At 40.5% G+C, this 27955-nt stretch overlaps 1 protein-coding gene across 10 annotated transcripts in view; it reads left to right on the forward strand.

Moving 5' to 3' along the window:
• The window catches only part of EPS8 (epidermal growth factor receptor pathway substrate 8), a 205869-nt gene extending 178487 nt beyond the window's left edge, over nucleotides 1–27382 (forward strand). For all 10 annotated transcript variants that reach the window (XM_039545122.1, XM_039545152.1, XM_039545172.1 and 7 more), the window contains 4 exons: nucleotides 9669–9900; nucleotides 17230–17410; nucleotides 18075–18204; nucleotides 26081–27382. In XM_039545122.1, the coding sequence (XP_039401056.1) occupies nucleotides 9669–9900; nucleotides 17230–17410; nucleotides 18075–18204; nucleotides 26081–26194 (657 nt within the window). In that variant the 3' untranslated portion in view covers nucleotides 26195–27382. The remainder of the gene's footprint in view (nucleotides 1–9668; nucleotides 9901–17229; nucleotides 17411–18074; nucleotides 18205–26080) is intronic.
• The last annotated feature ends 573 nt before the right edge of the window (nucleotides 27383–27955 follow it).

The following is a 27955-nucleotide window of genomic DNA, read 5'->3' on the forward strand; positions in this document are numbered from 1 at the left end:
GTAGCTTAGATCTACTTACCGTGGGGTCCACACTATGCTATGTTGACAGGAGACCCTCTCCCGTCGACTCCCCTTACTCTTCTCATTCTGGTGGAGTACTGGAGTCGATAGGAGAGCGATCCGTGGTCAATTTAGCGGGTCTTCACTAGACCCGCTAACTTGACCCCTGGTGGATTGATCGCCGCATTGTCGATCCACTGGGAAGTGGAGACAAGCCCTTAGTTTTACTTTAGCTGGAAGTTATAGTTATGCTACCAAACCTTCTGGGCTTTATAAACTCTTAAATTGGATTCCATTTTAACAATTCTAGTTAAATCGCCTCAAATATTAGTTTCAGTGAGAACAAATTTTAATGTCCTTTTTTTCCTTTCAGAACCCCCTAACACACATTTAAACAATTAGAATCAGAGGTAATTAGGCTACTAAACACTTAGAAGCTTACTGTGCATCCGTATAATACTGTATCTCCCTGATCTCACCGAAGAGGTTTTTTTTAACCATGAAGAGTAGATGCTGTTTGTATCTATTCAAAGGTACCTTTTAAAGCAAACTGGTTACTTACTAGTGTCATTCATTTTTCTAGTGTTTTTCTTAATAACTTCCTAAAGAAAATGTTATGTTTTAAATTCTTACCAGTCATTCTGAGGATCCTTATAAGAGAAGGCAAATGTACCAACGAACCTATCTTTTTATTTGCTTTTGCATGTGAGCACCAAGGTAGAGCTCTGTTATCCTCCGTTAGGACAAATGTCTTTTACATTCCTTGGAATCTACCATGAAGTCTTTCTTTCAAGTCTTATTTTTTGTTTAGCTATTGGCTTAATAGCTCTCTGTGAGTTCCCCCTGACACTGAGCATTTGTGCCCCAAATTCATGTCTGTTGCCAGCTGCTCTAGGTACCGATGTACTTCTCTATTGCCAACTGTTAACTTCCCTGTTGATTGTGAAGTGTACTGTGACAAAGGGAAACACATGCCAGATGCTCATTTGGTAGTGGCCAAAGAGATGTCGTCATTTTGAACTGAGCTAGTATCTCTTTATATTATTCCTTAATAAAATGGTGTTCTATTAAATTTGCTGTCATAACATGGGTTATTAGTGACTGAGAAGATGCCACTTTTCTATCTGAGTCGATACTGATCCTATTCTGTGTTATGCTATAAGGGGACACTTAGCTGTTAGAAATGTTCTTGTTTGGATGTCCTGATATGTAAGTGTGTCCTGATTACTGAGAGTGGTTCAATTTCCCATTTAGTACTTTTTTTCAAGAAATGGGAAATTAATCTTGACAATCCTGGCCAATACCACCCAACCTAAATTCTCACTCTAGGTCTAGCTGTCTGCAGTGTTCTTCACTTCCTGCCCTAAATAGTGATGTATTGCTGTTATGCACTGTTACACTGCTGCCGTGTTTCATCTCAGAGGTAGTTAGTAGTCTGAGAGTGCAAAGTGATTTTATTTTGTATCTGTGTATATATATATATATATATTTAAATCACATATAGGGAGAAGGAGTGTGTGTGTGTGTGTGTGTGTGTATTTGGACAATAAGTCATCTCAATAAAGTACCCATGGATCCCCTGGGACAGAAGTTGATATGTACACACACAAGATTTTTATCACAAACTATTTCTTCCTAAAGCAAAACATTTCTCTGAGTATATTTTTTCCCTGACAGGTTTCAGAGTAGCAGCCGTGTTAGTCTGTATCCGCAAAAAGAACAGGAGTCCTTGTGGCACCTTAGAGACTAACAAATTTATTTGAGCATAAGCTTTCATGGGCTACAGCCCACTTCTTCAGATGCATAGAATGGAACATATATTGAGGAGATATATATATATACACATACAGAGAGCATGAAAAGGTGGGAGTTGTCTTACCAACTCTGAGAGGCCAATTAAGTAAGAGAAAAAAACTTTTGAAGTGATAATCAAGATAGCCCAGCACAGACAGTTTGATAAGAAGTGCGAGAATACTTACAAGGGGAGATAGATTCAATGTTTGTAATGGCTCAGCCATTCCCAGTCCCTATTTAAGCCTAAGTTGATTGTATCTAGTTTACATATCAATTCCAGCTCAGCAGTTTCTCCTTGGAGTCTGTTTTCGAAGCTTTTCTGTTGCAGAATTGCCACCCGCAGGTCTGTCATTGAATGACCAGACAGGTTAGTGTTCTCCTACTGGTTTTTGTGTGTTATGATTCCTGATGTCAGATTTGTGTCCATTAATTCTTTTGCATAGAGACTGTCTGGTTTGGTCAATGTATATGGCAGAAGGGCATTGCTGGCACATGATGGCATATATCACATTGTAGATATGCAGGTGAATGAGCCCCTGATGGTATGGCTGATGTGATTAGGTCCTATGATGATGTCACTTGAATAGAGATATGGACAGATTTGGCATCGGGCTTTGTTGCAAGGATAGGTTCCTGGGTTAGTGTTTTTGTTCAGTGATGTGTGGTTGCTGGTGAGTATTTGCTTCAGGTTGGGGGGTTGTCTGTAAGTGAGGACAGGTCTGTTTCCCAAGATCTGTGAGAGTGAGGGATCATCTTTCAGGATAGGTTGTAGATCTTTGATGATGCACTAGAGAGGTTTTAGCTGGGGGCTGAAGGTGACAGCTAGTGGTTTTCTGTTATTTTCTTTGTTCGGCCTGTCTTGTAGGAGGTGACTTCTGGGTACTCGTCTGGCTCTGTCAATCTGTTTTTTCACTTCAGCAGGTGGGTATTGTAGTTTTAAGCATTCTTAAATGTCTGGTCATTCAATAGCAGACCTGCGGGTGGCAATTCTGCAACAGAAAAGCTTCAAAAACAGACTCCAAGGAGAAACTGCTGAGCTGGAATTGATATGCAAACTAGATACAATCAACTTAGGCTTAAATAGGGACTGGGAATGGCTGAGCCATTACAAACATTGAATCTATCTCCCCTTGTAAGTATTCTCACACTTCTTATCAAACTGTCTGTACTGGGCTATCTTGATTATCACTTCAAAAGTTTTTTTCTCTTACTTAATTGGCCTCTCAGAGTTGGTAAGACAACTCTCATCTTTTCATGCTCTCTGTATGTGTATATATATCTCCTCAATTTATGTTCCATTCTGTGCATCTGAAGACGTGGGCTGTAGCCCACGAAAGCTTATGCTCAAATAAATTTGTTAGTCTCTAAGGTGCCACAAGTACTCCTGTTCTTCTTCCCTGACTGCATTGAAAGAATGCAGCTATCTGCATCCAGGTGTGTGCACTGCCATCCAGTTTGCAGTTTTCTTTGCCTCTTCTGTTTTTTCTCTTGACTCTCTTCTCTACATACAAGCCTTATCGACAGTTTCTCTGCTCTGAAAGTACTGTGAGTTTCTTTATGGTTTAATGTATCAGCTTGCACTAAACACTTTTTGACAGTTTGTTTTCTGCCTCAGTTGGCTTTTTCAGATGCACTGTTGGCATCGCTTCTCTTCAGCTGCTTATATTGGCACAAAGATATCACCGTTCTGTGCCCTCTGTCACTGTGTTTGAGAGGAATCTGATTCTGTCCCATGGCCAATACTCTTCTTTGATAGCCTGATTTTTTATTTATTATTCTTTTATAATGTATTAATTTGCATTGTGGTGGCCCTTGGATGCCCCAGTCCCAGAGCTGGTCTATGTACAATTTTTGTACCCCTTAAATTATATTGGTTTGAGGTTAAAGTGATACAACACCTGAGAGTGCGAACAAAGTTATACTAGTATATAGATGTTAAACGCTAACCTATACTGGTATAGTCTACATGGGGAAATTTACCAGCATAACTACACCTTTATATTTATGCCACTGTGACGCCACATGTAGACGCTCTTATTCCAGAATAAGTGTGCCCACATGGGGAGTTATACTAGTATATGTTATAGTGTTGTAATCGTATTAGTATAGTTATGCTGGTAAATTTCCAATTGTAGACAATCCCTTACTCCCGTAAATGTAGAGGAATAAGTTATATCGGTATTATATTAGCACCTTTCTACTGATACAGCTGAATCAACGTTAGAGACGTATACTGTTTTAATTATTTCAGTAGAAAAATCACACCTATCATCAAAATAGTTAAGTCAGTACAAAAACTATGGGAAGACCAGACTGGTGGCCAGGGCCCCACTGTGCCAGGTGCTGTACACCCACATAACAAAAATATAGGTCTGACCCATGGAGCGTATCTTTTTGGAAGGAGGGATGGGGATTTTGAAAAGGACATGTAATCGGAATCCCTACTGCCTAGAATCATCGTTAGTCAGTGAGGCCAATTTTTAAACTAAGGCTTCAGATGAATTTTCATTACATCTTTCTGAATACAAAGAGAAAGAGATGAAGTTTCTTTGTGAAGTTTTATGATGTGAGAGCAAATTAACCTGATGCTTTGATGTAACATAGGAATTTATCGCATGATTAACTCTTAAGTTGAACTGCTTTGGGTGTATTATAGGTATGTAAACTTACGTACCTTCAAAAGCAGCAAAGAGTCCTCTGGCACCTTATAGACTAACAGACGTCTGTACCTTGTAATGAGACACGTTGAGGTTCTTTATAGTACACAAAAACAAAGAAACACAAAGGACAAAGTGTGTAATTACCTCTGAGACTTACTAAAAGGATACTGGAAGAAAGCAGTGTGCAACATAAAACAAAGGAAAAGTTATTCTGAGTTCAATATTTTGGCCTGCAGTATGTGAAATGTGTTTTGGAACATTTTCCAAAAAAGTGTAACCAGTGTTAGAGCTAAATTCCGGTCTTGATTTTATGCCTGGATCCCACTACTTCAGCAGGAGACACTTGCATGTGAAATTTGGCCTTAAATGGATATATTGTGTGTGTGCGCGCGCGTGTATACAGACACACAAACTAATAAATTGCAGTATCTCAGGTGTCAGGAGAAATGGCTATATTTCCATCTTTTATTTTTTTCTTGTCTGACAATGCAGCCGCAGTGACATAAGTTGTGCTAACACTTCATCTTACACAGAGAACATATTAGGAAGATTAGTTACTTGAATAACTGACCAGTACAAGTGATAAAGTGTTATAAATAGAGAAGGAGGAGTGTTTCTTAGTGAAATTTATAGATCCACGAGGACTATATATTTCTATTGACTTCTTAAACTGAAGTTAAGTGTTTGGGGGGTGAGCATGTACATAAACTGGGCTATATATATGTCATGGTTTGAACATGATATATATTCTGTTTTGTTGATGAACATGGCCAAAATATACATAGAAAATATAATGCTTCATATTCGGTGTTCTGGCAATGATCAAGAAGTGGAGTTGGGATCTTCATTGCTTGTATAAATAAGTTATTGTGATGGAATGTGTGTCTGAGGAAAGATTAGAACAAATGGTGCAAACCCAAGATTCTTGACAAAGTAGCCTCCACCGTGATGTGGCCTTTTTTGAGATCTTTCCTTTTCATGTAAAATACAAAGTTTTCCTGAAATAACCTAATTCCAGTGCCAACAAGCTTTTCTGAAATACATGGGGCCAGATCTTCAGCGTATGTAAATTAATGAGCTATATCTGTCTGTATCAGTTGAGTATCTGGCTCATGATTCTCTGGAAAACTAGGGCTTGAGCCAGCAATGTCCTAAGCATTCTGGCCATGATCCAGCAAAGTACTTATGCATGTGGTTTACTTTAACCATTTGAATAGTCCCATTGACCCCAGTTTCTAGGTTACACATCCTTTTCAAACGTATCCCTTTTTAAAGAGCCCTGGCAGGTCTGATGCAATACCCAAATGGTTTAACTAAGAATGAATATGAAAATGAATAATAGTGCACTGTTCAAAATTAGTAAGTATTCCCTAGATGTAGTTCCTGAATCTTTGTCTATTTCAGTTTAGGTTTCTTACCACCTGTTTTAATGTTTGTCTATTTGGATGTGATGTGTGAAAAGATAGGTTAGATGAGTACTAGTCACCATACATTTGGTTTCATATATGTATGTTAGGTGACCAACTTTTCACCTGCTATTCTAAAGAAAAAAAATAAGAAAGCTGATAAAGTATGCAGTCATTGGTATCAAAAGCTAATTAATGCCACTAATTGCTTTTTAAAAACTGCTGATGTGGTTGAAGTTCCAATATTGTGCTAACAATCTCATTTGATGTAATTTACTCCATTTTCCTCACAGCAATTACTGGGAGAGCTTTCAGAGGTAACACAAATTGCTATTATATGTTACTGATTTTCTAAAATGTGTCTTTGTAGGCTGAATCTTTTGGGTTGCATCATTTCAAAAATTCAGTAGTGCGTACTTGTTGCTTTCCTAATAATAGATGAAGATAACCTGATGAGTGAGTAGAAGAGGTCTTCCAAATACCTGAATTTTTTTTAAAAATTGAGTAAACTCAGTTTTAGTACACAGTTGGCTTTAGCACATGATTGAGCAAATTTTGGAGTATGTTTTATGTAGTTCTACATTTATAAGTGGAACTTGAGTGGTTTTCCCTGTTGGATTATATTTTCTTTCCAAATATGAAACTGATAGTTGGTCTCTTCTATGGGCATAGTGCTCGTGGGATGGCTCATTTGACAATGAAAGTGTCCTGGGATGTCAAATAAGAGTTACACCTGGTATTCAGTAATCCCTGCATTGAGATTTGATTGTGGTGATGAGGAACATTGATGTTTTGCCTTTTAATGCACCATTCTTTCAGTGCCATCAAACCAGTAATGCTTTTTTCCCCTGTGTTTAAAAGACAACATGAATCACACTGTGGGGATAGCAGTTTGACATTTTTAAATCTGTGAATTTAATTATTATTGAATTTCGTTAAAACATTTTACAAAGTACTTATGAAGTACTTAAACAAATTCATTAACTCACCTGTTGATGTATTTATTTGCCACTTTGTTTCACCTAAAGAGTAGCTTTCTGTTTGTTCTTTCATATTCGTATTCCACTTTTAAGGTGATCATGATATTTTTAAAGGCAATTATTGGCATCACACCCAAATGCTATAGCACAAAAAATGTCCAGCGCATGAATACCTGTAAGCTTCCAACATTGGATTGCACAAACCAAACAAAAAATAATTGTAAGGTAATATATTAAACAATAAAATTGCATGAAACAAAGTAAAAATCTTTTATGTGGAACATATTTAGGAAGATCTATTAATTTAATAACTGACCACTATAAACAATGAGAGACCGCAACAGAGAAATAGAAGCGCATTTCTCAGTTTAATCTATTAGCTTTGAAACCAATAGGACAGATTCTGATCTGTTGTAAATCAGCATAATTCTGCTGGAGCTAAACCAATTTATACTCTCTCAAGATCTGGGCCCATATATTTTTGGGTTAAATTTCTCCATTTTGGCATTCACGAATAGGGGCAGCTGGTTAAAATTAATGAAAGGTCGAATATTCAAATATTGTTAAGGCACTGATGTGCTAATATTTTAACACATGGTTCTCACAAATATTTCCCTACTTAATCTGTGATAAACCCACCTGTCCTTGGGGGATGGAGATATGTGCTCCAGGAAGGATTGGGGCCTGGGGAGTTTACTCATTTGTTTTGCCCGCTAAAAATAGAATAACTTCTTATAACTAAGAAGGCAGGCCTCACTACTTTATATTAAGATGTACTTCTAGAAATGTCAATACTTTGCTCCTGCAAACTATACAGAGTATATTGCTAGCATATTGCATTGTTCAGCTTGTACAATTTGCAGGGGACATGGCAATGTAGATTTTGTGTAAGATTGCCACCCGTCCAGTTTTCACCGTTCAGGTTTCCGCTTGTGGGTCTGGGTGCCATTTGACAATCCCTGATGTCCAGGTTTTTATCTGGGGGGCAGGGAGGGGGGTGGGGCTTTGAGGGAAGAGGTGGAGCAGGTGGCGGGGCTTCAGGGTCCCATTAGAAAGGGGGCAACCCCAATTTTGTATGAGTATCTAAATGTATCTTTCCTGCAAACCCTTTTGGAAAATACTGTTTAGCATAATCTGGTACATTCTGAGAAAGAAATTGCTCCTCAAAATTGTTTTTGAGCCAAATAATACATCACAGCTGCAAGAGTTGATGTTGCGTGTTGTGGGAGGTGGATCAACACAATGAGGCAGGAAAATAACCACAACGCTTCCTTACAGTTTGATGGCAAAATTGTAACAAACACCCACGAAGGCATCACTGTGTTAAAGAAACAGACTTAAATCATAACACACTTGAAAACATGGTAGAAATGCGGAGTTGTTTAAATACAGATAGGAGTTTTTGTCTAATCAAACTAAAAAATGTGTGATGTGAATATTTTTTTTCCTGTGAGCCTCAAGAGCAAACATGTGACGAGCACATTTTTCTGTAGTTAAACTTGTTCAGACTGAAGCAGGCTGAGCCACAAACTTCAGATCTGGGTCCACGCTTCCTCAAAGTTGAGGGATGTTTAGATGTCTTTCTGAAAGATGTAGACTAACCAGAAATTGTTGAGGTGGATGTACAGCTGCGTGAAATTTTTCTTCCATAACTTTTGTCAGTGAAAAAATAGAGCTTTAGTGACATCAAAATGTTTTGCAGATTTGTGTCAATTTGCTGAATTGTTTGTTTCAAGGAAGAACACACCCCCAAAACCTGAAAATTTGAAACCTTTTGGTTTGACACATTTGAAATTAAAGGTTTTGATTTTTTTATTCAAAACAACCTTTCAGTTAAAAATTTCCTTTAATTTTGTTCATAAAAAACCTATAACATATTAAAAATGCTCAGAATCAAAACAAAAGGTTTCATTTTGAGTTGAGTGAAACTTTTCATTTGACCCAAAACAAAACTTTTTAAAAAAAAAAAAACCTTTTTGGATTCCTGACAATTTTGTAAAATGTAATTTTTGGTTAAATTGGAAATGATTCCCTCTCTCCCCCAAATTGCCAGTGAACCAAAAAATCCAGCTCCAGGTAGGTATAGGAATCACTTGGTGAAAGATATGGCCTATGCTTATGCAGAAGGTCAGACTAGGTAGTCATAATGATCACTGCTAGATGTGGGATTTTGGCTTGGCCTGTTGCAGACATAGAAGTCAACAGCAAAGTGCAGATTAAAGGCACACTTTCCCAAGGCTTGGGTATGTTTGGACCTAGGATTTTTGTTTACCCAGCTCTCATACATATGTTTAATCAGGTAGACTCCAGATATTCATATGTCTCAGAGGCCACTCAAAACCTTCAGATAACTGGAGTTTTGGATTTAAAAAACTAGTTTTAGACAGATTTCATATTTGGAGGAAAGAAATGAGTTCTCTATAATCAATATTGGGAGGCCATGGACATCCAATGTGACGGTAGTACAACTTGGTATATAAAACCATCCAGGCAACTCAAAACAGATGTGGATGGAATCTGCTCATAACTTTGGCCCTCTTACCCAACTGTGGTGTTAGCAAAAAGAGATGTTGGTGATGGTGTTGGGATAATCAGAGTTTATCTTAAATAGTAAGACAGATGGACAGACAGACAACATTGAGAATATTGATGCCAAAGTAAGTTTTTTGGGAAAGTGAAGCTGTATGTCTGACAAGTAGCATGCCTTTCTGGGATGAAATGAGATTGCTGACTGCAATGTACGCAGGTGCTTTCCTGCAGAAGGTTTGTCTTTTGAACACTGAGGGATTTCACGGTGCAGAGCTAATTATGTGTTTGCATCTCTTCAGAAACAAAGGATGGATTATGTTCTGAAACAACCCGATTCAAGTCCTGCTGCTCCATCACCACCTCCGACACCAGCTCCAGTTCCTGTCCCTCTCCCTCCTATTGCACCAGCACCTATTCCAGTTCCTGTGCCAAAAGCACCAGGAACTATTAGCCGCCAAAGCAGCACCTCTAGTGAGAGTGGTGGTACCATTATGCGTGACAGCCAGAGACACAAACAACTTCCTGTGGATCGTAAGTTTCTTCAAAACAGCCAGAAAAGCTATTTTCCACCATTTCCATCCGTTTTAGCATTTTAAAAAACACACTTTTACATTTGATATTTGGCTTTTACCATAACTTTAAAAAAAATCATCTTTCCATATCACCTAGTGCTCCTGTCCAATAACTCAAGCTAAGCAGGGGTGGGACAGTTCCCTACTTGAAGAAAAGTCATCTGAGGAAAGTAGCTCAAGTAGTAGCTGCAAGAAGTGATGTTTGGGGATTCTCCCTCTTAATGTGTAGTAGCCTGATGCTTTAATATGATAAGGAGCAGTGGTGGAGATACTGTCTTTCAGATGAGACAAAACTAAGGTCACTTCATGTCATTAGAGACCTCATGACACTTATTGCAAAAGGGTGTTAAACTGTCTATGTATCACAGGCTACATCTACACTTACACGCGTCGCTATGTGCCACAGTGGAAGGCAGGCTCCATACATGGTTGTCACTATGTTGTGGAGCTACACGCTGCAGCGAAAGGCTGTGGCCACGGGGAAGGTCTGCAGCAGTGGAGAGGGAGCAGGGAAAAGGCCCTGGCACTGGGGAGGCAGTGACAAAAGGCCCTGGTGGGGGGAGGTGCAGGGAAAGGCTCTGGCAGCAGCAGCCTTTCCTCACTGCCTTCCCCTGCCACCTCCCCTCACCATGGGAGCCTTTCACTGTGGGCGGGGGGAAGGCTCTGGCAGCGGGGAGGCAGTGGGATACTACACTGCTAAAAATAGCAGCCCAGCTGCGAGAAGCACTGCTTGGGTGCGTAGAGAGTCGTGTAGGCCACTCTCCTCGCCTAAGTAATGTCTCACTGTCTACACTGCTGTTTATACCCATGCCAGCTGGGTGTGCTGTGTCTGTTCTCTACATGCTGCCATAAGTATAGATCTAACCTCAATACTTATGACGCCCATCTCGCAATCCTTAGAGTATTTGTCCTCACAACACCCCTGTGAGGTAGGGAAGTGTTGTTATCCCCCATTTTACAGATGGGGAACTCAGGGACAGTGAGACTAATTTGCCCATGTGGCAAAGTCTGTGGCAAAAACAGGAACTGAACTAGGCTTCCCTGAGTTTCAGATTAGCGTCCTAACAACTGCACCATCCTTCCTCTTGTCTAACCCTGCTGTCGCAGCCAAATTTCAATTCAGCTAATTATATTATGCCTACATATACGTCCTCTTTCATTTCAATTGAATATATTGTTCTTTGTATCCTGACCTGAACTGTACAACAGCTATTACCTCCAACCCCAGAGGTGGCTGCATGTTAGCGATGGGAAAGTGTGATTCCCTATGTGTTATTTTGGGAAAGCCTTTGGAATCCTTTCTGAATAGATAACATTATAAAAATGATTGTGATATATTTGAAAAAATAATTTAGTGTCAGTCTTGATGTATTTTTGTGTTCAGATATACAGCAATGTATTTCAGCATGTGAAGTGCCCTGCTAGTATTCTGAGAAAAGTTACCCTTTCTTTTAATGCACATCCATGTATTCAGCATTTAGTAAGCAGTTAGGGCTCTCTGACAGGAGCCAGAGGCTAAAACTGCAGAAGAACAAGCAAGGAGTTAATTTCTTATATTTTCCTGGCTTGACTGAGAGCACGTGGCCTGAAATTATGGTAGATCTTTAAGAAGAGCTCCCTGGTAATCAAGGAAGAGAGACAGAAGAGGTTGGCTACTGGAAAACTCATGAATATGTACATTTACCGATGACATTTCCAAGACCTTTTTCCCTCTCCGTTAGGACTTGGTTTTCTATAAGTGTATTTATGTTACACTAGTTACAACACTGGGTCTGTTTTGTAGAGAAGATATAAAATTGTCAAGGGGTAACATTTTTCAGAAGAGTCTTAGGCATGGCATGTAGGAAGCTGAACCCCAATGAATCTATGGGATTTAGGCTAACTCCGTTTTAAAAATGGGACTTAGGCGCCTCAGTCACTTATGTGCTTTTGAAAATGTTGCCCCGGGTCTAACATGTCTCAGGCTAAAGCCCTAGGAAGATCTGCTGAGGCGTTAGCAAGTTTGAGGATTTGAAGTTTGCATTACAAAGTAGGAACCATAATCTAACTGAAGACAACCCTGTAATCGAGTCCCCTAAACGTGGTTGAAATTGTAGCATAGACAGGCCCATAAGTGAACTTCGGTATCTCTACCAACCATTCAAACCCATATGTCAGGAGGTTAGAACACAGCACTTTATCTAGAACATGGCGTTGGATCCAGCATTGTATGGATGTTAGCTCAAGTTCTTCCCAAAACAGTGTCTTAAATGACATTTGTAACACATGGCTGCTGTGTCCCTTGCTGTGTATCCCTCGAATAAGAAGGGTTTTTTATAGTAACATAATTCCAATAATTGAGCAGTTTTACATATGTCTAAAACCAGCACTTTAATAGTGTAGTTTAGAAATCAGGCACTCTGATTTCTTTCCCCAGAACTGAAGAAGAGCTCGGTGTAGTTTGAAAGCTTGTACCTTTTGCCAGCAGAAGTTGGCCCAATAAAAGATACAGCCTCACTTACGTTGTCTCTAGTTTACAAGTAACTGTTACAGACTGAAAAGGTGACACTGAAATGAGATCTTAAGCGATTTGGCTGTTTGTGGGTTGTTAGCTCTTCCCTTTTTTACCCTTCTCTGGCATGGCAAAAAACCTAGCAACATTTCTGGTAAAGTTGTACTAATGTCCATGTTTAGCTCTCTGAGAGAGCTCTCCCTTCCATGTTCCCAGTAAGTAGAAAACGTGCCTTACTGAATAAACACATTTCTCAGTCTGCAGAGCTAATTCAATAGGGCATCTTTCACTTGACCTATTGAGACAAACTGTAGTGCACTTTGAACTTAACTTCACTGAGGCCCATTATGTCCTTTCCTTCTGGAACAGACTGACTATTTAAAGAAAAGCTCTAAGAACTAATTTAGCCGTTAACTAATGGGGCCAAAAGGATGTGGATTCAGCGTCCTACAGAAATATTACTTCAGCAATGAAAATCCCTCAGAGTTGAGCCTCTCTCTGCATTATCTGTCATTATCACCACAAGGTAATGTTGCACCTACACTATGAACTAGATCTACGGTTTCATTTTGGGGACAGTTTATTGTCAGTTTCTGCATCTATCGGAATAAGTGATTTGTCACTTAAAGGGCAACAGAGATGATAGCTCATAAGCATGAGGCAGGTCTTCAGTCCTTAGAAAATAATTCCAATACTTCCTTCCTCTGAGGCTGTGTTCTGAGTTAGTGTTCCCAGCCAAAGCATATAACCTTCCAGAGAGGTACAAATTTCCATTACAGAATTGACCCAGTGCACATCTGGTTCAGCTTGCTGTACGCTTGAGGCCAATGCTGGAAGCTTCAGAGAAGCAACATTTTGTTGGGTGGAAATTCTAGAGAATTTGGTAAATATCTTGCTGATTTCCAATGACCATAAGCAACAGTATCTTAGTAAGGTTCACTAAATACCCCTTAAAATTTCAGCAGTGATACCGTTTAAAATAAAAACAAACTGCTGTTTTGGTCTCTCTTATAATTTGTATCTACCCCTTCTCCAAAACATGCATTGAGAAAGTGGATTTAAATGGTGACAGTCGCTTGCAGAAGGAATGCAGTGAACGCTAGGGATGGTCAAAAATGTTCCATCTGAATTGTTTTTCAACTGTTTTTCCCCAAAATGTGTCTGCTTCCCACATCCAATGTCAATGTTTTGTCAGAAAATTAAATGCCCCAAACCAAAGTGTGTTGATTTGGAAGTGCTGCCACAGTGCCTTATGGGAATTGTTGTTCAGCTACTGCACGTTTGTGCCCCTTCTCATCTACAGCCTGGACATCTCCCCTGCAGCTGCAAAGTCTTCCCACACCCCCTCTTTTGGTTTTTGTCTGAAATTTTTCAGTGTTCAACATTTTGCAGGAAAAAAACAAATATTCTGTGGAAAATTAAACAAAAGTGATTTTTTTTCATTTTTGTCAAAAATTTCCATAGAGTTGTCATAAATAAACAGATCAGGGTTAAGGTCTCTTTTACCTGTAAAGGGTTAACATGCAGTACCTGATGACCACCTGACCAGAGGACCAATCAGAGACAAGATTTTTCTGACCTCTGGAGAGACTTTGCTACAAACTGAAGCTCTACACAAGGGACTGAGGACCCATCCCAGCAGGGGATGTATTTCAGAGATTTGATTTGAACCTGCAGCTTATGCCATCGCTGCTGCAAGCCTGAACTAAGAACTTTGCCATCACTGTATGTAATCGATTCCATTTAACCAATTCTGCCTCTCATCTCTACCTTTTTCCCTTTGTAAATAAACCTTTAGATTTTAGATTCTAAAGGATTGGCAACAGCGTGATTTGTGGGTAAGATCTGATGTGTATATTGACCTGGGTCTGGGGCTTGGTCCTTTGGGATCGAGAGAACCTTTTTCTTTTATTGGGGTGTTGGTTTTCATAACCATTCATCCCCAGGACGAGTGCACTGGTGGTGATACTGGAAGACTGGAGTGTCTAAGGAAATTGCTTGTGTGACTTGTGGTTAGCCAGTGGGGTGAGACCAGAGTCCTCTTTGTCTGGCTGGTTTGGTTTGCCTTACAGGTGGAAAAACCCCAGCCTAGGGCTGTGACTGCCCTGTTTAAGCAATTGGTCCTGATTTGGCACTCTCAGTTGGGTCCCGCCAGAATCGCTCAGTCACAGTGGCGTAGTTGTGCTTGGATCCACAGAACCAGGTCAATTAAGCTTTGGGTCAGAACCCCACGCTATCCAAATTTTAACTTTGGGATTGAGAGTTTGGTTGGTTAAAGGTCAGTGACCATGAGACAGAAAGCATCAGGAAAAGCAAGGAAACTGCAAGCCTTGAGAGACAGCCTGCAGTTTGATTATGAGCAAGAACTGGCAGAAATTCGAATGGAGAAAGAGTCTGATGAGAGAAAGAAAGAAGTTGCTAAGAGAGAAGAAAAAGCTCGTAAGAGGTGTCTGAAGTTGCTGGCTGCTGAGGAGAAAACTCAACAGATGCAACAGGAGACGGCTAGACTCCAACTCCAAGTCAAAAAAGCAATGGAAGAACAGCCGAGACTGTATCCTCTTGAAAGTCCAGTTTGTAACCATGTTGGTATGTTGTATAACTCTGAGCAGTTGTCTGGGGGTAACCAAATGTACCCCAACAATGCCACCTTTTATGTCAATGCTGTTACTGTGGGTTCAGTAAAGGGTGGCCCCATAAATTGTGCCAGTGCTATGTATGGGAGTGGGAATGGAAAATTCATAAAGAGTGTAAAAGTCAATGGTAAAAGCTGTTCAGGGCAAACTATGGCTTCTAACATCACTCTTGTTAAAGCAGATCTGGTCAAAGAGGAAGATTATTTACCAAATCAGGGTGTGAATGTTGTGATCCTCTGTGAGTTTACTGTCCGTGTGCCTTTAGCCAGAATCCACCTTGAGTGGAATGGGGCTCAGCATGAAGTGATAGCTGGCGTCAGGAAGTTATTGCCTAAAGATCTTTTAATTGGGGAAAATGTTAAAGCTTTGTTCAGTCCAGGTAGCCAGTCACAGGAGAGGAATAATCTTAAACCTGTGTCTATTGTGAGCAATAATTTGCCTGAGGTGGGTTGCTCCAAAGGTTTGTCTCTGCAAAAAAAGCAGTGTGTCTGTAAGTGGAGTTTCTGAATGTCTGTCTAATGTCTCAGAAGTGAATCTGAAGTTAGATCAAGAGCAGAAAGATCTCATTGGTGAGGAAAATGTTTCTCAGGAGCAGATTAAAGTAAATGGTCAGGTTAAAGCCCTAACTGAGGAAGGAAAGGGTAAATTTGTGATAGGTGATGGATTGGTGGCTAGTGCAACTTGTAGAAGTGAACCTAAAATGGGTAACTGTGATTTGCTAAAAGTAGCTCAGTGTAGTGAAAAAAGCAGCAGCTTATCTGTTGGGAGTGGCAATGTGCCTGGTAGGGAAAGTTTGGAGGGGCCTAGGCAGCCTTGTGAGCTGATGGCTTTGTCTAGTCAGCAGTTTGGGAAGACAGGGATAGTGGAAGAGGAGTGTCCCTATCCCTTACCTGTGTCCTATGTGGAGAAATGTGACAGTGGAAGGAATGTGCCTATGTCGGTCAGGGGTATTGACTTGCCTATGAAGGAAGCTACCTCGGTCTCCAAGCAGTTGTCTGTGAACAGCCCTGTGTGCTGGGACAAGGGAAATGAGATCCCAAGCTATGTGTCTGGTGAAGGAGAAGGTGTCTCCGGCTCTTCTGTGTCTGTGGAGCAGACAGAAGGTGCCTTTCAGCCTGTAAGGGTGATTCAGTTGTCTCGGAGTTGGTTGTAAATACAGCTAAAGCCCAGGAAGGGAATGGTCCTGAGTTTGTGTCTGCTGGGGAGAATGGCAATGTTGCATCCAGTTAGTGTCTTAGCAAAATCCCAGAGACCAGACAATTCTGGTGCTTGTAGTTTGCCAGTTGCTAATGTGTGGTTGAAAAAGGGTGTAGCAACTCTGTCTGATCAGGGTGATACCCTAGCCAGGGCACAAGAAGAGCATGAAGGTGATTTAATGGTGTTACCTACTGACAGTTTGACCACTTGTAGCAAAAAGGAAAAGATTCCTGAACTAGTTCATGGCCAAGGGAAGGAGACTGCTTCTGACCTATTATCTAGAAAGTCTGTAGGTGTGCCTAAAAGGGGATTGTGTAGAAATCCGCCTGTTGGGCCTGAGGTGATTCTGAATGTAAGTGAGACCCAGAAAGTGTCTGTGGTTGCTCAGGGAAGTGTTCCTTTAGAGCAAGCCCTAGATGAAGAGGGGAAGGGCAGAATTTCTGGAGAGAATCCCCCCCCCCCTTTCTTTCTCAGTGAAAGCAAAGTAACAGCAAACAGGAATAAAGAATTTCCTTTAGCAAAACACACAATTGCAAATGTAGAAATCAAATTATAAGACTAATTCGCCTTTCTAATTAATACTCACTATTAAATAGTAAAAACTACTTCAGGAGAACTTGGAGACATGACTGTCCTCTCTTAGATCCAAAGAGAGCTCTCTAACAAAGAACACAGACAAAGGCTTCCCTCCACAGAGATTTGAAAAAATCTTGTCTCTGATTGGTCCTCTGGTCAGGTGGTCATCAGGTACTGCATGTTAACCCTTTACAGGTAAAAGAGACCTTAACCCTGATCTGTTTGTTTATGACAGGAGTAGAAAAAAAAAATTTTGACCATCTCTAGTGAATGCTTTTTTTGTTTTAAAAATGGAGTGTGGTGGTATTAAGAGCAAACATGCTTTTTTTCCCCAAAAGCATCTTTTAAAAATCAATCCTCTGTTGTGTTCATCTTTTTTGTCTCTCTTTAGGTAGGAAATCTCAGATGGAAGAGGTACAGGATGAGCTTATTCACAGGCTTACCATTGGCCGGAGTGCTGCGCAGAAAAAGTTCCATGTGCCACGACCAAACATACCGATAGTTAATATCACTTATGATTCCTCTGCTGAGGATGTGAAAATGTGGTTGGAGTCAAAAGGATTCAGCCCAGTGTAAGTCTGAGGATGAACTTGGGGAATCTCTAATTTCAGAATACTGTATAAAGGGAAATAAACTACAATTTTGCAAAAGAGACTAGGATTTTGACTGTCTAACTTGTGGTGTTTTCCAGATTTTCAGAAAGTGCTGAGTACTCCCTCTGAAAATCCATTCCCCTTTAATAAGGTGTCTTAAGTTGAGCCCCCAAAATATTGAGGCACCCAGAACCACAAGTCACTCTTGAAAAATGTTGTCCATTTATACACTGATTCTAACAAAAGGAAATCAGATTGCACCCTCTGTCAGTGACTGACTTCCATCCTAGTAACCTGTAAATCTCGTCTTCAAAATTATAAACACGTTTCACCCAAAATGGGCTGAGTGCTACAAGGTGCTTATTTTATACTACAGGGTTCCACTTTAATGGGTGGTAAGGGCACTTAGCCCCTTGCAAAGTCAAGGAAAATTTAAGTGGATTTGACCAGTTTTGATCTACTAATTTTGAGTACCTCAGCATGTAAAGCTTTTGTCTTAATTTAATAATCCTAATGGGGATAACTTGGGGAAGAAAATGCCTCATGTTTCTCTCCCAACTGGTGGATTTTTATTTATTTGTATTATGCTTCTCACAGAACTATAAAATTTTATGGTGTTCACTCTCTGATATGCCTTTTTTAGGACTGTCAATAGCCTTGGAGTGCTGACAGGCGCTCAGCTTTTCTCTCTCAATAAGGATGAATTAAAGACTGTTTGTCCTGAAGGGTCTAGAGTCTACAGCCAAATTACTGTACAGAAAGCTGCATTAGAGGTACGTCTAATCCCTCCCATCAAAATGGCGTATAGTAGCTGGTAAACATGAACAATTCTTAGGTTGGTAGGGTTCCCATCTCTAATCATTAGCAGTTAGGATGAGATTTTCAGGGGTCAGATTATCCTACACCTACTGTTAGGGTTCTTATGCCTTCCTCTGGGGCATTGGATGCTGGCCATTATCAGAGGTTAGATGGACTACTGGTCTGATCCAATATGGCAATTCCTATATTCTTCAGACTGTAAAATCAGAGGTGATTCCCCCTCCTTCTGATCTTCATCGCTCATTTTGTCCTTCTCTCCTGTTCTCTGCTACCTTCATCTTCCTCTTCTCCCCATCCTCTAGCACAGTGGTTCTCTACCAGAGGTACGTGTACACCTATGGGTACACAGAGGTCTTCCGGGGGTACATCAACTCATCTAGATATTTGCCTAGTTTTACATCAGGCCACATTACAAGCACTAGCAAAGTCAGAGCAAACTAACATTTCATACAATAACTTGTTTATACTGCTCTATATAGTATACACTGAAATGTAAGTACAATATTTATATCCCAATTGATTTATTTTATAATTATGTGGTAAAAATGAGAAAGTAAGCAATTTTTCAGTAATAGTGTGCTGGGACACTTTTTTGTATTTTTATGTCTGATTTTGTACGCAAGTAGTTTTTAAGTGAGGTGAAATTTGGGAGCACGCAAGACCAATCAGACTCCTGAATGGAGTACAGTAGTCTGGAAGGTTGAGAGCCACTGCTCTAGCAGGCTTTCAGCCATTACAGACTGAAATTCTTCCTTTCTCTGCTCTCCCCACAATGACATTCCACCTACTAGTGGGACAGTGTTTGGAAGGACAAACAGACTGGATGCATTTTGTAGTGATGGTAATGTGTGCTTATAGCCAGCCATTTTGCATAGATAATCAAGAATGTATTCTTTCTTAGAAGGGATCAGTTGAAGATTAAGAAATGTGATAATGGTGGTGAATAAGGGCTATCAGATCACTGTGGAGAATCATAAGTAATTATTGATTGACATTTGTGTGTGTTTATACACATGCCGTCCCCTCCCCTACTCCCCCATGATTTGTAACTTTATAAAGCTTGACATTTACAACAGCTTTTTGTGACAGAAGACCTCATGAATGAATTTAGATGGGAAATTAGAAGAAGGTTTCTTACCACTAGAGGAGTGAAGTTCTGGAAGAGCCTTCCAATAGGAGTAATGGGGGCAAACAACCTAACTAGTTTTGAGATGGAGCTTGATAAATTTATGAACAGGTTTACGTGATGGGGTTGTCTCCAGTAGCAGGGGACTGGACTCGATGACCCAGGAGGTCCTTAGCAGTCCTGTGTGCTGTGTTCCTGTTTTCAGATGTGCGAAGCATTCCTATCTCAGTTAGAGTTGTGGGTACTCAGCACTTTAGAAAATTAAGTCCAGTGATACCTGTTTCCCTTGGATTGGAGTGAGCTGATACCACCAGCTGATTTGGCATAGGAAACCAAACATCCATTGGATAGTAATGATTTCCAATCTCTATCTTCATCATCTTGTTTGAACTGGCAACCTGGAGGCGAAATGTTCATTTACCAGTCACCAAAGCCATGCATGCCACTACCAATGCTGGCACTGTGGGAGGGAGTCTCAGCAGAGAAGCAAAAAACAGAATTAGCCATGGAGACCAAATATAAACCTGAAACTGGTGAACTGTCCAGTTCAGGGTGGAGGCAAATTAGCTGGGCAGTATGGGCAAGTAGGCACTGTTGCTACTCTATGTAATTTTAGTCTTCTACCCTCAGTCCAGCACTTGAAAATGGCCACAGCCAAAATGACTATACTGGAAGAATGCCTTGCCCACTGTGTTTGCATGTATTATATTTTTGTGTTTTACTTACTTTGCCTATAGCTTCTATACTTTTATTGGAAAATAACAAACCCCCCACTCTCAACCATTTGGATGTATATGGGAGGGAATAAGTTACTTAAAATGAGTTATACCCACATTTATTTTTACTATGGCTTTTTTAATGTCAATATGTTTTGGAAATTATCCTCTAAGGAAACGTACCCAGTTTTAAAATACAGTAACTCCTCTCTTAACATTGTAGTTATGTTCCTGAAAAATGTGACTTTAAGCAAAACGATGTTAAGCGAATCCAATTTCCCTATAAGAATTAATGTAAATGAGGGGGTTAGGTTTCAGGGAAATTTTTTTTCACCAGATAAAAAAACACAGACACACACACACACACACACAGACACACACACTATACGTTTTAAACAATTAAACAATTTAATACTGTTCACAGCTATGATGATTGTGAAGCTTGGTTGAGGTGGTGAAGTCAGAGGGTGGGATATTTCCCAGGGAATGCCTTGCTGCTAAATGATGAACTAGCACTCGGCTGAGCCCTCAAGGGGTTAACACATTGTTGTTAATGTAGTCTCTAACACAAGGCATCACGAACATGAGGGAGGAGAGACAGCATAGCAGACAGAGACAGACACACACCTTGTGTGTGAGGGGGAGAGAGAGAAATGCACACTGCCCTTTTAAGTAAGCTGAGCCACTCTTAAGTGCATTGTTGTTCTAAGTGGATCAGGAAGTTGAGACAGCAGCTGCTGCCCCAAGCTCTCTCTGTCTCTCTCTGTCTCTCTGTGTCCCCTCCATGTTCTATATGGAGAAGGGGTAAGCGGGGTGCAGGAGTGGGGGTGGGGGCACCTTGACATTAGCCCCCCCTTTGCCCCCTGCACAGCAAGCAGGAGTCTCTGGGAGCAGCTCCAAGGCAGAGGGCAGGAGCAGCACATGGCAGTGGGGGGAGGAACAGCTGAACTGCCGGCAATTGATAGCCTTCAACGGATAGCCTGCTGGGCGACTGCAGCGCAGGGAGCTTAGGGGAGCAGGGAGCTGATGAGGGACTGCCGGTCCACCCTGGTTCCAAGCCCCCAGCAGCTAGCTGCAACAGGCTGCTCTTTCTGCAAGAAGTGGACAAAGCAGACGGCTGCCAAACGATGTTAGAAGGGAGCATTGCACAACTTTAAGCGAGCATGTTCCCTAATTGATCAGCAATGAAACGACGTTAACCAGGACGACTTTAAGTGAGGAGTTACTGTTTCATGTTTATTACACAAGATGATTCAGACACTTGGCGTATGAATAACACAACTGTAGACATCCACACACCTCACAGTTGTTACAAAGTGGATACAATACTGGCTTGATGGAGGCAGTCAAGGAAACAGGAGACTTAAACACTGATTTTGAAAGGAATCCCGCTGTTAATAGTTGATGCTGTCAATGGGCATGGTGGTGTCCTATAGGGTATTAAATTAACTGTGGAGATGTACTATGAGCAGATGTGGTCTGTCTTGTTGCATATATCTAGGAAAATATTCTTGTGCTCAATGGATGTTAATTTGAAAATTAAACATGTCTCAGGTTAGTAGAAGTCTCATTCTCCCTCTGTGTTCTGAGCTTTTTTTGCTCACCTTTGGTTTCTGTTGCTTCTTCATTCTGCAGGAATTTGAGTGGTCAAGGCTTGTCTATTAAGATTATCTGCAAATGTTAATACGCAGGTATTGGAAGTTTTAAAAAGGAGGTTGATCTTTTTTGTTGGTTTCTGAAAGGCTTAATTAAAATTCAGTCTCCACCTTATCATTTGACTTTAATTTTAATTTAATAAGTTCAGTCTTTTTTTGGACTATAGAAGCAGCAAAGAATCCTGTGGCACCTTATAGACTAACATGAATACCCACTTCTTCAGATGCAAGAAGTGCATTTCACCCACGAAAGCTCATGCTGCAAAACATCTGTTAGTCTATAAGGTGCCACAGGATTCTTTGCTGCTTCTACAGAACCAGACTAACATGGCTACCCCTCTGATTTTTGGACTATGTGATGCTTTAACCCAGGGGCAGGCAAACTTTTTTGCCTGAGGGCCGCATCGGGTTTCGTAAATTGTATGGAGGGCCAGTTAGGGGAGGGGGTCGTGGCCTGGCCCCCACCTCCTATCTGCCCCCCCCAGGACTCCTGCCCCATCCAACCCCCCCTATTCCCTGACAGCCCCTCTGGGACCCCTGCCCCATCCACACACCCCTGCTCCCTGTCTCCTGACTGCCCCTGGACTCCCACTGCTCCATCCAATCCCTCCTCTCATTCCTGACTGCCCCCCTGGAACCTACACCCCATCCAACCACCCCTGCTCCCTGTCCCCTGACTGCCCCTGGAACCCCTGCTCCTGACTGCCCCCTGCCGCCCCATCCAACCCCCCCTCCTTTGCTCACACTGAAGGAGCATGTTTTTTTCTGTGCATGTCTGTCCTGCCTCCAAGAGCATGTTCTTACTTAAATTGCAGAAAGCAAGTCTGCTTGCAATTGAATGGCAGTGGCCATTTCTGAAACATTATCTTTACACCAGCTAGCAAAAATGAGCTGTCTTGTTCTTAAAAGATAAAGAAATATGTTATCACTCAAACTGGAAGCAGTTCAAATAATAAAAGTTTATAGAGCCATGTAAAATTGTTAAACCAGTGTAACCCATGACATACAGATTATCTAAGCATTTAGATAATTAACTCATTTTCATAAATGTCTGAATAGCCATTGGGTTATGAGTTTAGCCATACAGATCTAGCTAATATATAGAACAGATTAGAAGATTCCATGTACTCTAGATTTTGCATCCTGTGTCTAATACTTGTGACCTGTGTACCAGAGGAGTTGACTCTTAAGTCAGTGCCGGTACAAATAACATCCCATGCTAGACTAAGTCTGGATCCACCCAAATTCCTCTCTAGGGCTTGTCCAAAGACTGCTCCTTGATCCGGGTCCTCTCTGTGATGCAGGAGCACTCCTGAATCTGTGCACCAGATTCAGGGAACCTGCCTTAATCCACCTCTGTGTAATGGCTAATTCTTCAGTTAAGCGGTGAACTAATGCCCCAAACTTAGGCTACTGTAATTCAGTAGTTGCACCTGTAGGAAAAATAATATGCTAAGTGCAATAATGTAAATGTCTGTTTTGTTTTATCTTCTGCTGAACGTTTTTTGATCAGTCCTCCACCTCTGATTGTGCTGAGAAAACCTCCATTCTCTCCTTTGAATTAAACCAGAATTCAAAAGTAGAAGAGAAAGCATACATTTTTAGGGCTTTCTATGGCCACTACATAAACATGGTCTAAAGAGAGTGAAAATCAAGGGAAGAAGGTGTTCTGGATTGTTTTTCTCCCTGGAGGGAGATAAATGGTTTCTTACAAAATTTGTTACATTGAATCAACTTTTTTTTTCCTATTTGTTTTTAACCTTTTAAAAAGCCTAAAAAATGGAAAGCAGCATAATTGCTGGTCTTGAGCAGCATGCTGTAAAAAGAATGGCTCTCTGCCCAAAGCAAAGTGCCTGGAGTTGTGAGATCTGGGTTTTGTTCATGGCTTTGCTACAGACTTCTTGAGTGACTTTAGGTAAATCACTTTGAGTTCAACTCTCAACTGTGCCCATACAAAACTTAAGCATTGTGGAGAAAGGGGTGCTGATCACAGCTCCCTGGGGCTTTGTGCCCAGCCTCAGGCTAACAAATACTTCAGGGGTCAGCTTTAAGGTATGCAGAGCATTGGGCCCAGCAAAAACTAGCCCTGCCCTGCTCGCTCCACTTCCCACACCAGGCAGTGCAACTCCAGCAGAGAAGGCAATGGCTAGAGGTCGTGGACCAGGCACAGTAGGCAGCATCCACCTGCTTTATGCTAGTCAGACATTCTCCTCTGCATAGAGAATTTTCCCGGGGTTTCTTCAGACAGCTTATGTTCAGTTTTCACCACTGATGCAATGCAAAATGAACTTAGTGCACCTGAAAATTGTTTGGCCCTTCATCTGCCTGGGTCTGTTTCCCTGTCTGTAACATGGGATTAATAACAGTTGCCTCCCTTGCAGGGATGATGTTTGTGTTAATTCCTCTGTTGAAAGCAGTATAGAAGTTGAAAACATACTTTTACATTGTCTGTTTTCCTGATTATCCCCAAAATGGATCATTTGAGGTCCATATTCCAGTTGATTCCCTTTCACATCTCCCTTAATGGGAACTATGAACATGCCTAAATACAGAAGAATTAGACATCCCACCCTCCACCCTAGTGGGAAATGATGGCTGATTTTTCTAATATGCACATCATGTTGCCCAGTGGCTAGCTCATGCAAAATAGCTTATTGGATAATACGCTGTAATCAGACTAACTTGGCATAAATTGTAAAAAGCTGTAATTAAGAACCAATTGAAGAATTGTTTACCTAGCCTTTGCATAAGGAAACTGTTGCTAGCCTCATATGATGCAGACTTCCTATCAGTGATGAGGAAGGTTAAGATTCTCCTAGTTCTTAAGGTAATTTTGTTACAAAGCTACATAAATAGTGGGTTTGTATCCAACTGTGTAATCTACTAATCTTATTCAATGTAATGTACAGTGTAGAAGTTTCCAATATAATTAGCGTGTGTGCTTGCATGCTAATGACTTCATTCAAATTACCAAATGGTCTGTAGGCAGAAGAGAAACACAGAGATTTGCTGTAGTTTCTCCATAAATGTAGAATGGTAAGAACATAATTTTTTAACTTCATTGAAATTGCTTTTCAGGCAACGTTATTTGGGTTGGTTAGATAACATGGATCAGTTGTAACCGCACTGTGATAAGTGCTAAATCCATGTGCTAAAATGTTTATTTACCCATTTTACCTACTGTATAAAGTGGGGCTTCTGTTTAGGTTCCAATCCTGCAGACACTTGTGTGTGTTCAACTTTGCACATATGCATAGAGTCATAGACTTTATGGTTTGAAGGGACCATTATGATCATTTAGTCTGATCTGCACATTGCAGGCCACAGAACCTCACCCACCCACTACTGTAATAGACCCATAACCTCTAGTTGAGTTACCAAAAAATGCTCAAATCACCGTTTAAAAAACATCAAGTTACTGAAAATCCACCATTTATACTAGTTTAAACATGCCCCATGCTGCAGAGGAAGGCAAAAAGCCCTCAAGGTCTCTGCCAATCTGACCTGGGGGAAAATGCCTTCCCAACTCCAAATATGGAGATCAGTTAGACCCTGAGCTTGTGGGCATGACCCATCAGCCAGACACCTGGGAAAGAATTATCTATAATAACTCCGAGCCCTCCCCATCTAGTGTCCCATTACCGGCCATTGGAGATATTTGCTGCTAGAAGTTGCAGATTGGCTACATGCCATTGTAGGCAGTCTCATCACACCATCCTCTCCATAAACGTATCAAGTTCAGTCTTGAAGCCAGTTAGGTTTTTTGCCCCCACTGCTCCTCTTATAAGGCTGTTTCAGAAATTCACTCCTCTGATGGTTAGAGACCTTCATCTTAATTTCAAGCCTAAACTTGTTGATGGTCATTGACTTGAGTGGTACTGTGCATGTAAAATTAAACAGGTTGCAGGATTGAGGCCTGAGGCCTTAAGCTCCTAAATAAATTGAGGCAAAAAGGATGAAATCTTGGCCCCCTCGAAGTCAATGGCAAAACACCTATTGACTTCATTGAGGTCAGGGTTTCATCCCCGAGTACTGAATAGCTTTTGTTGACATCAGTGAGAGCTGAGGATGTTCAGCCGTACTGAAAATCAGGCTGAACTTATTTAGAAGCCTACAACCCTCATTCGGGAAAGCATTTAAGAATATAGATAAGTTCCTCACTATGTAGGACATCACTTAAGTGCTGTCCTGAATGGGCCACTTTACGTATCAGGGCCTAAATGTGGATTTAAGACCTAATGTTAAACCGTCTGTCTTATTAAAATCTTGGCTGAAAAGCCTTATCCTGTTGCTAGAACCACAAATTAACTTGTTTTCTCCTTTTCATTTTTAGGCTAACAATGGTAGCTCAGAACTACAGGAAATCATGAGAAGACGACAAGAAAAAATTAGTGCAGCTGCCTCAGATTCAGGAGTGGAATCTTTTGATGAGGGAAGTAGTCACTGAATGTTGTTTCCTTTTAATCCCATTGTCCTTGGCATTATTCCATCAAGCTTTGTTTTAGGAAGCAATGAAGGGGAATGTCTGATTTATTATTATTTTGTAGACATAACTTGTTGCCATAAAGAAACCATGCAACTGGACTTGACAGAAGCACCCACTGCTGGACATTCTTGGCACTCGAGAAAACCCTTACACCCAAACATGAGTTTTAGCCTTGTGGAATTAACCATTTCGTGCTCTTTGTGGATAATCAGAAACACGTTGCTGCTTTTGATTTATTCCAGTGAAGCTGAGCCAGCAGTAAGACATACTTGGCCTTCAGTAATATGAGAGTTTAAATTCCCTCTGTCGCTGTAGTCTGTGATTCACTCCTTTTGTCTCAGTCTCATGCTCTGAACAGCAGGATGTTCAGATTTATTTAAAAGTTCTTGATGCCAGCAATCAAAGACGAAATGTTTAGAATGCAAACAGCAGTTCAAGCCATCGGAACATAGGCTGAATTTTTCTTGTACCTTGTGCAAGGCGTTTTATTACTAATGAAGCTGTTGATAGCAAGAGAATATATTCTGTACTTTGATTTTATTTCTGTTTCACTGGTTATGAACCATACTATTACACAGGAATAAATAGAAAACATTAACACACAAGTCAGCTTACAAAGGTGGTCAGACCTGCTTTTGATAGCCATAACGGTATTCACAGTATTTTTTTAAAATAGACTTGCATTTTTGTTGGTAACTAAACTAGTCAAAAGGAAAATGTAATCTAGACTCTTCTTGTGTGTGTTGATCCTAAATGTCAAATTTTCTGTATGTAAAAAAAAAAAAAAAAAAAAAGTTCATTTATAAATTTAATCTTTGGAAATATTATTGATTCCAGGGTAGAGAAAAACACTTTCCAGCAAATGTTATTTTTGAAAACACAATTTTTGTCACAAAATGTTCTATTGTTTCACATGTATAAAGACTGACACGTCATTTAGAAAGATTTCATCATCTAGTTTCATTAATTTTCATAGTGCCTTTTTCACATGATTCAGCTGAAAGTCTGCAATAAACAGTGTTTGATGTATGTTAAATAGTTGTATCTTTGTTGTTACAAACAGGGAGTTGAGGCTAGGAACCATTCCAGATTTTGTGCTTAGAGTATGTTCTCTATATACATACTAGAAAAATAAATAGTTTTTTGTAATCAGTGCTCCATTTTTCATAGCATGATAAGCCCACATCCTAATAATGCCATTCATCCCAAAGTACCTTTATAAATGCTTTTGCTGTGTGTGTATTAAATGTAAATAGTATCTACGCTTGTCACTCAAATGCAGTCATCTTCAAGAATGGAGAACACAAGGTATTGGGGGAATGTCCCTGAATGGCTGCACAAAACTATTTTATGCAGGCAAAGTCTTTGTCATTTCGCATTATAGCATAGAACTAGCATCCTGTCTTAGCACAATGAGTCACCTTGACCAGGTCTCTAAACACAAACTCTTATGTGTTTTTAACTCAACACACTGACGGTACCCCAGTCTTCTACAATAGTGCAGGTTTCCTGGTCTTTGTCCAAGAAATGTCATCCTAGTGTAGGTGTTCTCTTGTGGGCAATGAATGACTGACAAAATACTCTTGCACCTTGCTTTATTTTACATCAAACACAAAGCTTCCAGCAGATAAGAGCAGTAAAATTTTTAGGCGGGTCTTTGGAAACTGAAGAATGCTCACTACTGTAAAATGGCACAGAACACTTATATCCTCCTCATTGATG

Source organism: Mauremys reevesii, linkage group 1 (assembly GCF_016161935.1).
Source record: "Mauremys reevesii isolate NIE-2019 linkage group 1, ASM1616193v1, whole genome shotgun sequence".
NCBI lineage: Eukaryota > Metazoa > Chordata > Testudines > Geoemydidae > Mauremys > Mauremys reevesii.